The sequence below is a fragment of the Emys orbicularis genome, chromosome 2 (assembly GCF_028017835.1).
Source record: "Emys orbicularis isolate rEmyOrb1 chromosome 2, rEmyOrb1.hap1, whole genome shotgun sequence".
Classification (NCBI taxonomy): Eukaryota; Metazoa; Chordata; order Testudines; family Emydidae; genus Emys; species Emys orbicularis.
In genome coordinates, this window is record NC_088684.1 from 48682364 (window position 1) to 48696826 (window position 14463).

The window sequence follows — 14463 nt, forward strand, 5'->3', positions numbered from 1 at the left end:
GTCCTAAGTTGCTTTGGAGGCTGAATGAGCCCTTAGCTGGTCCTAGCAACAGAGAGGTGTAAAAGTGGTGGACAGCTACTTTTGCTTCCTCTACCCAGAGACATGTATAACCAAAAACTGTCGACAACACAAGCAATTTTCTAAGACTAAAAAAATTCCTCATATACTGAGAAAAAGCACTTGGAAGACTATGTGTAACAGTGCCACCTGGTGACTCCTGCCATAACAATATTTTGAACAACAAGAAATTCCATATCAAATATTGGTTTATATAGCTGCCTTTGGAAAACCGATGTATATGTCTCAGAGGACTCACTTTAGGTATCATATAATAAGAAGTTACATTAATAAAGGGAAATCTGTCTTTACTGCTGTCGCTAAATAGTACTTCTCCAGCCAGGTGATTTTCATTTCCCCTTAGATTTTCTAACCCAGGTATATCAATTACCTCCTATGAAATGTGGTCATCTACAAAATGAGTTTCTTGCTCCTGCTGACTCTCCCAGCTGCTGCCTTGTATTGCTGTGACATCCTGTGCTAGAAACCAATATGCTGGTCAAAGTGTCGAGGAAGAGGTGACAGTGGCTGCAGATGCAGTCAGAGGGGTAGGAAGGGAACAGAGAAAAGCACCAAATGAAAAATATTGAGTTCACAAGTCAATAAAATGTAATCCAGTAACATAAAGGTGGTAGGAAAACAATGGAAGAGTTCATTGCTACCATGGAAACAACTGAAAGTGCAATGATGTTTGTAAAACAAATCAACTTGTTTTATGCTGTCCACTGGCACAGGTGCTAGAACTAGGGGTGCTGGGGGTGCTGCCACATCCCCAGGCTTGAAGTGGTTTCTATTATATACTGGAGTCACAGATTGGTTAAATGGCTCTCAGCACCCCCACCATACATATAGTTCCAGCACCCCGTCCACTGGGTTGCTGCAATTTGCAATGCATTAGAAGACCAGGAGAAGTGAAAAATTGTTTCATTAAAGGTGTTTTTCAATTTGACAACGTAACCCTTCTGCCAGATGGTGTCAGCAGCAACAAGGGTCAGCTTCAGTATCCAGGGACTCGTCTTAAAACTACAAAACCAGTTCCAGAAAACTGGAAAAAACTAAATACTTCCCCTGGGCACCCATACAGTGCAATACATTCCCAAGCACTGAGTCTATGTATAACAAAAAGAAAACTTGTATGAAGGGGAGAGGGAACACAGCATTAATTTGGAAAAACACCACAACAATAACTCAGAAGTATGCAAACAATAAGTAAAACAGCTTCCCCCACAGTAGCTTGGGCTCAGTTTTACCTTTACCTCAGTTTCCCACCCTGTGGAGTGCACACCCTATGGATGGATGTCCTTTTAACATGCCTCCACTGCACACCACTCACAGTTTGTTGTCCGAGGTCAGCAAAGTGACAGATTCCAGGGATGCATTCAGGTGGGTTCACCTGCAGCTCCCAGGATGAGGTGGGCGAGTGATGCTTCCGCTGCTTCTTATTGCTGTAACTGTTATCTCTGCCACTGCCCACCGCTGTTGCTGCCATCTCTGCCGCTCTGCTGTGTCCTTAGTCCGGTCGGGTCCAGTCGGGTCTTACAGTGCCCCACAATCACAGCTCTAGGATTTTCTGGGTAGGAGGTGCCTTGGATGCTGATGCTGATGCATCCCTCACTATACTGCCTTTAGCCGCAATGCCATGTTCTGAAGTTCCACCACCTAGCCCAGTTTTTAGTGAGTTCACCTCTAGCGATTTCACTGGGTAGTGGGGAACCTCATTGCCACCATTCCTCTGTGTGGTCTTTCACTGGACTATTGTATCCACACCAGGTCTCAGTTTGTTGTCCGAGGTCAGCAAAGTGACAGATTCCAGGGATGCATTCAGGTGGGTTCACCTGCAGCTCCCAGGATGAGGTGGGCGAGTGATGCTTCCGCTGCTTCTTATTGCTGTAACTGTTATCTCTGCCACTGCCCACCGCTGTTGCTGCCATCTCTGCCGCTCTGCTGTGTCCTTAGTCCGGTCGGGTCCAGTCGGGTCTTACAGTGCCCCACAATCACAGCTCTAGGATTTTCTGGGTAGGAGGTGCCTTGGATGCTGATGCTGATGCATCCCTCACTATACTGCCTTTAGCCGCAATGCCATGTTCTGAAGTTCCACCACCTAGCCCAGTTTTTAGTGAGTTCACCTCTAGCGATTTCACTGGGTAGTGGGGAACCTCATTGCCACCATTCCTCTGTGTGGTCTTTCACTGGACTATTGTATCCACACCAGGTCTCAGCCCCTAGACTAATTTACTGGTGATCAATGAGAAGAGATAAGGACATTCAATTAAGTCTAATTAGTTTTGCCTTTAAACACTAGAGAGGGAGGATCAAATGGCAGCTAGGATTCTAAACAAAGTTCTCTCCACTAGGTAAGAACACCTGTCCCCACCCCATCTGACTTTTACTTGGATTTACTTCACTACCTCACACGTGGACCATGTCTACACTACAAAATGATGCTGACCTAAGTTACATCAGTTCAGTGCACCATGGGTAGGTATCCCACTGTGCAACTTGCCATGATCTAGCGCAGGGTCTTTTGGGAAGTTCTTGCAATGCCTGATGGAGCTGAAATGAGTCTGGGAGCATGGGATCAACTTCCCATAATGCAGTGTTGTCCATCTCATCTGCATGCCATTATTTTTGTGCTTTCTTTTCAAAATCCCACAAACCCATACAGTCCCTTCTCCTGTCCACCATCTCTGACAGAAGCATGGAGCCTGCACAGCTCTGCACTATTGCCATGAGCGTTGCAAGCGATCCTGCAGTATTTGCAGAGTTGCAAGAGGAGCTGCAGGGAGCATAACAATTCCTTGGAGGCTAGATTACTGTGGGACATGAAAAGAAACAATCCAAGGTTGTTGGTGGCGTTCATGGAGCAGCTGCAGATGGTGGAGCGCCACTTCTGGGCCCAAGAAACAATCACTGACTGGAGGGGGTCACATCGTAATGCAGGTTTGAGATGATGAGCAGTCACTGCAGGACTTTCAGATGTGCAAGGCCACACTCCTGGATCTGTGAGCCAAACTGGCCCCAGCCCTCCAGCGCAGGGACACCAAAATGAGAACTGCAGTGACAGTTGAGAAGCAAGTGGTGATTGCACTGGGGAAACTTGCAACACCAGATTGCTACGAGTCAGTCAGGAATCAGTTTGGAGTTGGAAAATCCACCACAGGGGCCATTGTCATGCAAGTATGCAGAGCCATTAATCACCTCCTGCTACACAGGACTGTGACTCTGGGAAATATGCAGGACATAGTGGATGGTTTTGCAGCTATGGGGTTCCTGAACTGTGGTGGGGTGATAGGTGGCATGCACATCCCTATTTTAGCACTAGACCACCTTGCCACTGAGTACATCAGCAGAAAGGGCTACTTTTCTATGGTTATGCAAGCGCTGGTGGATCATCAGGGATGCTTTACTGACATCAATGTGGGCTGGTCAAGGAAGGTGCATGATGCTCATATCTTTAAGAACACAAAGTTGCAAGCAGAGACTTACTTCCCTGACCAGAAGATTACCATTGGGAATATTGAAATGCTAATAGTGATCCTGGGCGACCCAGCCTACCCCTTGGTCCGCCAGCTCATGAAGCTGTACACCGGCCACCTCGACAGCACCAAGGAGCACTGCAACTACAGGCTCAGCAGGTGCAGGATGACAGTTGAATGTGCCTTTGGTTGTTTGAAAGGTCCCTGGCATTGTTTATTTACAAGATTGGTCCTCAGTGAGAAAAATATCCCAATGCTTATAACTGACTTCTGTGTCCTGCATAATATCTGTGAAGCAAAGGGGGAAAAGTTTCTTCGGGGTGGAGGTGGAACGGCTGCCTGCTGAATTTGAACAGCCAGTTATAAGGACTATAAGAAGAGCGCAGCATGGAGCTATATGGCTCAGGGAGGCTTTGAAAGACCATTTTAATAGTGAGCCAGAGTATGTGCATTGCTCTAGCATGCTCTACCTGGCCTTGCTCTTCTGTGGCCTGGTATGAAACCTGTAGTGAGTGCTGTGTATGTAGGAATATAATGTTGTCAGTGCCGCTATTCATATTGTTTCTGAATGATGTTATGGGTTCTGTGACACGGTGCAGTAACATGAAATTGGTCACTGTCAGACCTACTCAGCACCAGCCAGCATATGTTGTGAACTAATAAAGATGAATTTTGTTCCAAAAAATAGAATTTTATTCTGTAACATGAACCAGATAATTGAATATATATATATAACTTAATAAATTAAGACAACAGAACTTATGAAGGGGAAAGAAGAGTCATTTCCATTTCAGCTACACATACATCAACCGTGGCTTTCACAGGTCAGGGCATGTGAATCTGTGATCGTCTTTATTGTCCCCCCCGGGTGGTAAGGGCCATGCAGCAGCTGCTGGTGCCACGTGGAATGGTGAGGGGGGTATGAAGAGGTCCCAATATTGAGTTCTCTATGGGCTGCAGAGGGAGGTGAGCACGGGATTGTTGAACCTGCAGGTCCACCAGAGTCTGCAGCATCCGTTTGTTGTCTGAGAAGCAGATGCATGTCCAGCTGCATGTCCCTCTCCTTTTCCTCTGTCTTTCTCCTCTCCACTCTATCCTTCTCCATGCTGGCTGCTCAACTGTTAGAACTGGCTGGACTGTGGTGGAGTCAAAAATAGTCCTGGCTCACTGCACAGCTGGATCCCCTAGTTGCCTGTCCCCCATACTACTACTCCTCTTCCTTGTCCACCTCCTCCTCCTCGCTGTTCAAGGCAGGGGCCTGTGACTCAGGCTCCTCGGAAGTATCCACGGTGCTCTTGGGGGGGAGGGGAGGGGAGGGGAGGAGTGTCTCTGCCAAGGATGGCATGCAGCTCTTTGTAAAAGTTGCAGGTCTTCTTCTTGGCACTAGATCGATTATTGGACTCCCTTGCCTTCTGGTATGCCTGCCACAGCTCCTTGGATTTCATGAAGCACTGCTGCTGGTCCCTGTGGTAGCCATTCTCCTGCACGCCCCGAGCAATCTGCTCCTAGATGTCCACATTTCTACAGCTGACTCGGAGCTGTGCCTGCACAGCCTCTTCTCCCCACAGGCTCAGGAGACCCAATATCTCCTGCCTTCTCCAAGCAGAACCGTGTCTGGATTGTGTAGCTGGCATGATCAGAAGGGCAGTTACACTCAATAATGGAGAGCTGCTAGATGTGCTCACCAATTTCAAAAATTCGTGAAGCTTTAAAAGGGGGTGGGGGCTTCCCTTCTACCTGACCCTTGGGCAGCGGAGTTCACAATGGTGACCAGAGCAGTCAGTTTGGGGCATTGTGGGCTGGCTGCTGGAAGTCAACGTAAATAACGCAGTGTCTTCACTCCTAACTACATCGACTGTGACTATTCCTCTCAGGGACGTGGTGTTATTAAATCAGCATAGCAGGTCACTTATGTCGGCAGGAGCCAAATTTAAGTGAAGTCACATCCACAGATAGGTTGATGTAAACTGCCTTGTGTCAACCTAACTGTGTAGTGTAGAGCTGGTCTTAGTGACTGAGGTTCACGTTAGGGTGGCCCCTCAATTAGGCCATATTAAGTAAAGTTCTGCTATAGTCATGCAATAAGAAAATCGCTTTGGCAAAGCACCTGTGTCTCTTGATCACCTTGACAAATAAGTGTTTCTAAACAAATACGGTCTGCTCCTGAGGTCTTTTTCCCCACTTTACCAATAGATGGCAGAAAGAGTTCATTTAGACTACTGGCTTACACAAATGTACACAATGCTACCCCTCCCAGATGATGCTGAAGAAGTTGTCCTGCATCATCCTTATGAACTGGTGACGGATCCAGTCCAAGTCTCACTGCAGTCAAAGAGAGCTGGAGCAGGCCCTAGCTGCATGGGAGATGGCATGCCTGCTGCACATCATGCAAAGGGCTAAAGATGCCTGCGTTGCCCAGTTGCACATAAGAAGTTAAAATAAACATCCTGAATATTTGAATATTTATCCAAACCACCCCAAATTTTCACCTTTGGAGGTTCACCCAAAAACATCTTTGAATGTATTCCAGATGTTTTTGAAATATATTAAACATTTTAGAATTACATTAAATCTTATCTTTGAAGTGGGGACAATTCTTTTATATCAACTTTTTAGTCCTATTTCATTGGACTGCTGACGAAATGCCAATGTATTGAGGAAGCTTTCATACATCTAAAACATAGGCTGAGCTCAGTTTTAAAGTGTTTGATCAATTTTAATGGTTTCTACTTTATAAGTAAATTTCATAAAAGAACCATGGCTGCTTGATTTTCAGAGTCCTTAGGTTTTACTTCATCTCTGACACATTTCCATAGTGGAATTACATTAAAATATGGAGGATCCAGAAATGCTTTTTAAGTTCTCCAAGGTCAAAATGGTCCCAGTTTAAGCATCTTTTGAGCTGATTTTCAAAGGTACTGAGCAGTCACAGCTCTTGCTGAAGCTATTGATTTCAATGGATGTGTGTGTCCAGCATATTTAAAATTCAGATAATTTATTTCTTCAGTTGAATAGATTTCTGAAGAATTTCAGGCTGACATCTCAACCTTATCTTCCCACTGAATAAAAATGTACGGGAGCCCCTGCTATGTATATGGAAGCAACTGTAACTACCATGCTATGGCCTTGTCTTCCTTAGGAAGAAAATATGTGGTTTTATTTCATGTTGGCTAATATGCGGTAACTAACACAAAGTACAATCCTAGTGAAGACAGGACCGTGTGCAATTTTAACATGAGTTAGCAAGTCAAGGTAAACCCTAGGATCCCCCACAGTCTTTACTTCAACCTAACAGGTGTGAAAACAACAAACTACTTTGTCTTCACTAGGATTTTACCTCATGTTACTTACCATGAACACACTTTTTTCCCTAGTGAAAACACACTCAGGGCTAAATCCCCACTGGCCAGAGTAGAGCTCAGTGCAGATGAGGGATAGGAAACAGCCCCTGGAGCACATTAGAGCTGCCCTAAGGATTCCTCTGAATAGCACCAGTTTATACCACCCCACCCTCTGGGCTATTATAGAAGCAACATGAGTCAGACCACATTATATTCTGATCCCAACTCCTTGAAATATTCTTCTCCTACTCTTGATGTTGGGGGCTTGCATAGAGCCAGCTATGATGGCTTTAAGAACAATGGGGATATGTCTACACTGCAATGAAAGCCCTGGCTCAGACTCAGGCTCAAGCCTTAACCCCCCATCTGTCTACACACAAATCTCTTGGACTTGGGCTCGGACCCAAGGTCGCAAAACCCTACATGAGTGGAGGGTCCAAGCCTGAGTCCAGCCAGGACCCAGGGTTCAAGCAGTATTGTTTTGCCATGTGCACGCAGCCATGCCAGACTTAGACCCTGGGAGTCCATCTTCACTATCCCACAATCCCATGGTCCAGTGTTTTTTGTCCTCTTTATCCCACAAGTCACCAGTCAACTTCCAGGAAACAGAAGCAACCCCCCTTCCCGCGATTTTAGCACAGCAGCTTGGCATTTAACCCTTCAATTTTATTCTGACTGCTGAGCAACACACTTCCAGAGAACCTTCTGCATTTGCAATGGCCACCAATCAGAAGTAGTCCTTTACAAAGAGCCCTGCCTAAGAGTCATAGGAGTACAGCCAGATTTTGGTTAATCTCCGGTGCCTAACCAGCAAAACAGCTAATTTCAGTAAGAGTATCAGGAATGACCATGCATACCAGAAAATAAAGAAGAAGCTGGCACAGAACTTGCAGGAGAGATGGAAGAGACAGAAGCACCCCAGAGCCTGGTAAGTTTATGGCTCCATTTTTATGTTTATTAACATAGAAATGCATTCTATGAACCAATCCAAAAGTTATTACAAACCTTGGGTAGCAGCATGCATCTGGATGGCATGCCAGTGTTTTGGTGTCCCCTCACTGCCCACCACATGTAAATAAGAATGGAGACTGGGAAACACAAACAGTAAAAGAAGCATTGTAAAGATTTTTTTTTTCTGGGAAGGTGCATATTTTTTGCTACAACATTCCAAATGAAAACAGTGAATTGTGGTGGAGTTGGCGAGAAAAGGTTGAAATGTAACCCTTTTTCAAATGTAATCCATTTCTGTTAAATGCAATGCTTGCAGTCTGTGGGTGATGACATCATGCATCCCAAATATGACAGGTTTTGAATTCAGTCCAGAAATATGCTGGGGAATGGTGGGGGGAGACCAGGGGTGGGGAAGAGGGATGGCAGTGGAGTTCTGTGTGTTGGCTTGCAGTCATAACAGGCTGTATTGGAAGCTGTGGGGAGACACTAAGCCATGTGGATGTTAGCGCAGCATCTTGTTGATTCCTTCATGAATTGTGACCCAATCCTGGGTGCTGACAGCTGCAAACTTTCCCTTAGCAGGAACTCCAGATAGGTAGTCATATTTTGGGGAAGGGCATATTTTTCAGGTCCATCTCAGTAGCTGACCAGCACATTCAGTTTGTAAATGTGCTGTTTGGTCACCATCCGCTTAAATACTTCAAGGGCATGCACAGCTGGTTTCCCACTGGCAGCTTGGAATAACACCTCTCTGCCAATCAGGCACCACAAAATCTGTTATGTCCTCCAAAATGTGGAATGTCTGAAACATCAGAGAAGGTTTATGTAGCATGTCTCAGCCACTGATCTCCCCCCAAAGCCCAGGTGGTCTGCAATTGTTAGGAAAAAAAGCAGTTATGATTTTTTTAACTTACCATGTTCTCTGCACCTCTTTCACTGCGATAACCAGGCTGTGTCCAGGGAGTCTGTGGTCTGAGGCATCCCTCTCTCAATATATTGTAGTTCAGTATTAAAAAGTAACATTTTAATTCCTTGAAATTCCAAAACAGATTTTTTTTCTGTGCTCCTGCACTGAGCAACTTGAGACAATAATTCACTGTGTCTTGTCATATTCCAGGCCCATCAACCTCGGCTGGCTGCAATACCTCCTCAGCTCGCCCACACTGGAGCAGAAGCCTGAAACACCATACCTTCCTGGATCATTCCAAGAGGAAGCGCTTCCATGTTGAATTTGTGATTGAAGTTCTGGACAGGACCAACAACCAGGTCCAGTACGTAAGACAGAGGGACTTTCGGCAAGAGGAAATCATGCTGAGAGGCAAAAGGAAAGGCTCAGGCTGGCTTCACAGTTGGAGCTCAGAGTTGGAGCAGACACTTGCTTTGCAGTTCCTGGAACAGGAACGGTAGTTAAGGGAGGATGAGAAAGCTCAGCAGAAAGAACTGTTTGGGCGGATGCCATCTCTAATGTCCGCAAGACTGCAGGTTCCTGCTGCATCAGTCCCGTGGCCAGCATCCCCTGGGCAATACCCTGTCCAGCAGTCCAGGAACAGCTTGGACAACTCCACGATTGCGTGGCCCATGCAACCAGGCCCTGTCAGTGGCTGCACAGGGCAAATGTGTCCCCATGAAGTCCTCCAGGCTGCACCCTTCCCCTCTGGGCACCTTCACTCCCCTTCCCTGGCCCCAAGTGGGATGCAAACATGGAAGGAAGGACAAGGGGAATGGAAGGCCAGGGGACTCATAACAGTCGGGGGGTTCTGTCTTGTAAACGGTTTCACTTTTTGTACATGTACATGCACTTTGTTCTGTTTTTAAGGTTTTGGTGTCAGTAGTGTGCTAACGGCAGCTGGCCTGTCTAGCAATGGTTAATATTGTACCTTTCCAACAAATATTTAAAAATAAAGGATTTTATTTTATTTTAAAAAATGGTATTGCCATCACTGCATCACATCATCTAATGTGTGTTTCAAATAATAAAAGCGACACATTATCAGGGACAACTGGGAAGCTGTATGCAAAAAATAATTCTCAATACAGCTATCTACATCAATGAGTTATTTATATCAATCCATATTGTGAGTCCACCCTCCCCCCATCTCATAAGCTGCCATATCATTTATAAATACAATGCATGGCAATGAAACCCACCATACACACATACCTTCATAAAAGGTTCTGTTCTCCCTCTTCCATGGGCACATGCAAGTCCATAATGTGGGAGCACAGAGCATCCTTGACTTCTGTTGCCCTGATTCATCCAGCTCAAGCTGGGTGTACTGCTTCAGCAGTCCATCACTGTGACAGATCCATTCGGGGGAAATGGCTCACCTCTGGTTTCACAAAGATTGTGAAGAGCACAGCAAGCCACAGTCATCCAGATAGCGCTGATGACACTGGAATCCAAACAGGTCTGTAGATATTACCACCGGGCTGTCAGTCTGCCAAATGCACATTCAACCACCATTCTACACCTGCTGAAAGTGTAATTAAACCTTCTTTGCCAGAGCCTCTGAGACCAGGATATAATTTCATAAGCCAAGGCAAAACGGGATACGTGGGGTCTCCCAGAATAACAGTGAGGACAGCAACTCCACTTATGAAAATGTCATTTGGTGGGACTAGTGGCCCAGCCTGTCCATGAATGTAGATTCCCAACTGTCAGAAAACCTGGCATCATGACCTTTAATAGTGCAGCCCACAGTGATGTTCATTAATCAGCCGCTGTAGTCTACGAGGGCCTGCATAACAATGGAGTAGTAGTAACCTTGGCGGTTTAATGTGCTCCTTGAGGAGGGCAATCTATGGGCACGTGAGTCCCATCAGTGGCCCCAGTGCAATGTGGAAACCCCATTCTCTCAAAGCCAGCAATTACTTCAGGAATATCTTTTATTCCTGTCACATTGAGGTGAACCACATGCCAGATTGCCTCAGAAACCTCTGTCACCACTTTATTCAGAGTCACCTTCCCAACACCAAAGCAGCTGGCAACAGACTTGTAGCAGTCTGGGATAGCCAGCTTCCAGACGGTTGTAGCAACTCACTTCAGAACCAGTATGGGCGCTCTCCTGCACGTGTTGTGATCCAGGAGGGTTGGGGCAAGCTGTTTAGAAAGCTCCATAAATGAAGCTTTCTTCATGTGAAAGTTCTGGACCCACATCTGCAGGACGATGTGGCCTCTCCAGTCTGTGCTTGTGGCCCTGCTCCAGAAGCATCCGTCTACATAGGGGGCATCAGCAGCTACATAGAGTGTCACAAGCAGCCTGAGCAAGTTGGAGTCTGCCAGGTGTCTGTGTCCTCACACCCATCCTATCATTAGCTCTGTCAGATGCCTACAATGGGTCAGAAAACGCTGCTGAAATGTCCACCACTATCTGAAGGAAGCTCTGCCAATTTCCAGAAACAGGAATGAAAGCGCAAGTAAGAGAAGTTCTTCACATGGTGCCTCCTCCAAGTTGCTGTCTCTGATTGCTGGGAGCATGCAGATCAAAAGGATGGCTCTGCAGGATGTGTTGGTGGGCTGCTCAAACCTCCTGTAACATATGGGGTGGACAGTCGAGTTTTCCCACACTGCCATGAACAAAGGGCCAGAATGGCCACATTTTGGGAGAGTGGTAGGAAGTCTGCAGTACTCCAGTGAGGATGCTGGAGCCCCAGGTTTTGGCCTGAGTTAAAATATTCTTCATCTAGGGTCAGCAATCAGTGTAGATGCTCAGACCCTGGTTTCTCAAACTCAAGGTTAGCTGACTCAATTTCCACTGACCCTGGGCTTCCACTGCAGTGCAGACATACCCTGGGAGACTTCTTGGCTACCTATTTATTATAACTTCAGTAGCACAAAGGGACCTTAGGACAAACCAGCATCTTGCCCTTGCATTTGAATTCTACTCATATCATAGCATTGATGCTGATTGTTTTCTTTCATTCCTTTCCAATATTCTTAACTGTTCTTCTTTTGTCTTAATTAGCTCATCTCAAGGCCGTGTTGTAAATGAGTATACTGAAGCCCAGCTGCAAGAGATTGTCAAAAAAATGAGGGCAAGGACATCAGCCTATAAAGAAAAACTGACTGACCCACTACAGTCCTCTCCTGAGGGCAGTCCTACAACTTGTAAGTTGCTTTAGTTCTCAAAAGATAACTATTTATTTGGTGGTTTAAAGATGAAAGTCCTATTCTGAGAGTTTAAAATGCTGGAAGATAATATTTCAAGAATCATGGATCAAATCTTCATTTGGGATAAATCAGCATATCTCTACTGAAATCAATGGAGCTGTGTTAGCAGTGGCTCTCAACTTTTTCAGACTACTGTACCCCTTTCAGGAGTCTGATTTGTCTTGCGTACCTCCAAGTTTCACCTCACTTAAAAACTATTTGCTTACAAAATCAGACATAAAAATACAAACATGTCATAGCACGTTACTGAAAAATTGCTTACTTTCTCATTTTTACCACGTAATTATAAAATAAATCAATTGGAATATACCGTAAATATTGTACTTGCATTTCAGTGTATGGTATATAGAGCAGTATAAACAAGTCATTGTATGAAATTTTAGTTTGTACTGACTTTGCTAGTGTTTTTATGTAGCCTGTTGTAAAACTAAGCAAATATTTAAATGAGTTGATGTACCTCTGCATACCCCCAGGGGTACATATACTCCTGGTTGAGAACCCCTGTGTTAGCTTATAGCAGCTGAGAATGTGGCCCTATTTAAACCCATTGAGGCACCTCATTAAAAAGTTTTAATAGAGGTAAGTCTCCAACTACGACTGTTCAGGATCACCATTTTCAAACTACTTTCTAGATTCATCTCAGTTATTTTATCTGTATTCCTAGGGATCAAAGATATATTCCTTATGGGAAGGCATATGTGGCAATATGCTACATGCGGGCACATAGGTGATACTGAGATGAGATATCTTTTGTAAAAGTAAACAAAGTTTAAGATCTGGCGATAATCTTCCAGCACCATTAAATATGCCAGGTATGTAGGTGAGAATGGGATCCGGCAGCACAAGGCAATACATCTCACCTGAAAATAATTAAACATAGTACTGATGTTATTCCTCTTCAGAAAAAAGCTTGTTTTCTTCCTTTGCATACTTTGAAGAGTGTGTAATCTTCATATTCCACATTTTTTTCAGAAGCTATTTATTGATCTCCTGAATTCTAATAAGTTGGAAAATATAGCATGTAGGATGAGTGTCAGGATGAGTGTCTAAACTATTATAAACTTTGCCAGCTAAGAAAGAAATGGTCAGATTTTTTTTAACTACTTCTGTGTCAGTTAACCTATTACCCCTCTCTCTGGCACTTACATTACTTTATTTTTTAAATTATAGATGGTCCAGTTTGCCAATTTACTACTCATACTCAGTTCTGTCTTACTCTGCAAGTTGCCCCACTGAAATCAAGTGACTACTTTTAGAGTAAGAAACTCAGCTCAAGTGTGGCAGAACTGGTCCCAGAGCAATTCTATCCCATCCATGGCAAGTTTACAACAGTCATGCAAGAATAAATGCCTAGGTGCCTCCTGCCTTACCCCATCTCAATTCTGCAAGTGTTTAATTGTACAAGCATTGACTGTCCAGGGAAAGACAGTGTAGTATCACATTTCCCTCTGTGACACCCAGCACTAAATATCCTGTTGGTGTTAGCAGGAGTGTGCCTGCCTATGTCAGTGTGCATTTATTCTCCAATCTGTTTTCTAACTGAAAACAGAACTGAAAATTGTAGCAGTAAACACTAAGGAGTCGATTGCATGGCCTTTAGTACGTTGGGGCTCTCAAGATCTGTCACAACAGTGACAGTGTGCATGTCCTTGTTAAATGTTCCCTTCTGTGACATTTACATGCTTAGCTCCATCTAAAAAGAAGCCTCCGCCTCCACCCCCACCAAAAGAAGAGAAAAAAGATGAAAAAAAAAAAGAGGAAGGTGATGCCAAGCCAGAGGATCATTACTGTGACATGCTGTGCTGTAAATTCAAGAAACCACCATTGAAAGACTACCTGAAGAAGATGGAGCTACCAGACAGTATAGATGCATACACAGGTAAACCGAATGTAGTCACACAAAGGAAGGTGTCAAAGGCGGGATAAAAAAAATTATTGCTTGTGTTAAAGTAACATCTGGATGCCATATCTGAGGTCAGAGCCCCACTGCACAAGTCCCTCCCTGAAGAGCTGTCAGTGTCAATAGCCAAATGGTGAGAGTGAAAATAGAGGCACAAAGAGGCAAGGTGACTTGCCCAAGCTCACCAGCAGAGCCAGGAATACAAGTCAGGTCTCCTGATTCCCAGTCCAATGCCTGATCCCCTAAGGTCACTGCCCCTGCAGTGCTGAAATGTCTTGGAAGCCTAACAAAGAGTTGTCATGAAAATCCGACTCTACCCAAACTGGACAAGTTTTATAAGTACTCCCAAAAAAAGCCCTGCACAGGTATTTTTTGTTCAGTCTCTACCTTTTTCCCATTTTAAAGCCCTATTTTAAACATAAGTGAATCCAGCCCTCTTCCTTTAATAAATTCCATGTGTGACTCCTAGCTCTTACCAGACTCCTTTTAACAGACCATGCTGTGTTATAAAAGGCAGAGGGTGATCTTCTCTGCTCCACAGAAACTGTTCTAGCTTAAATCCATCTC

At 44.8% G+C, this 14463-nt stretch overlaps 1 protein-coding gene across 1 annotated transcript in view; it reads left to right on the forward strand.

Moving 5' to 3' along the window:
- The first annotated feature begins 3288 nt into the window (after positions 1-3288).
- The window catches only part of CNGB3 (cyclic nucleotide gated channel subunit beta 3), a 63553-nt gene continuing 52378 nt past the window's right edge, over positions 3289-14463 (forward strand). The window contains exons 1-4 of the mRNA XM_065398294.1: positions 3289-3733; positions 8943-9096; positions 11791-11933; positions 13684-13875. Coding sequence (XP_065254366.1) covers positions 3289-3733; positions 8943-9096; positions 11791-11933; positions 13684-13875 — 934 coding nt within the window. The remainder of the gene's footprint in view (positions 3734-8942; positions 9097-11790; positions 11934-13683; positions 13876-14463) is intronic.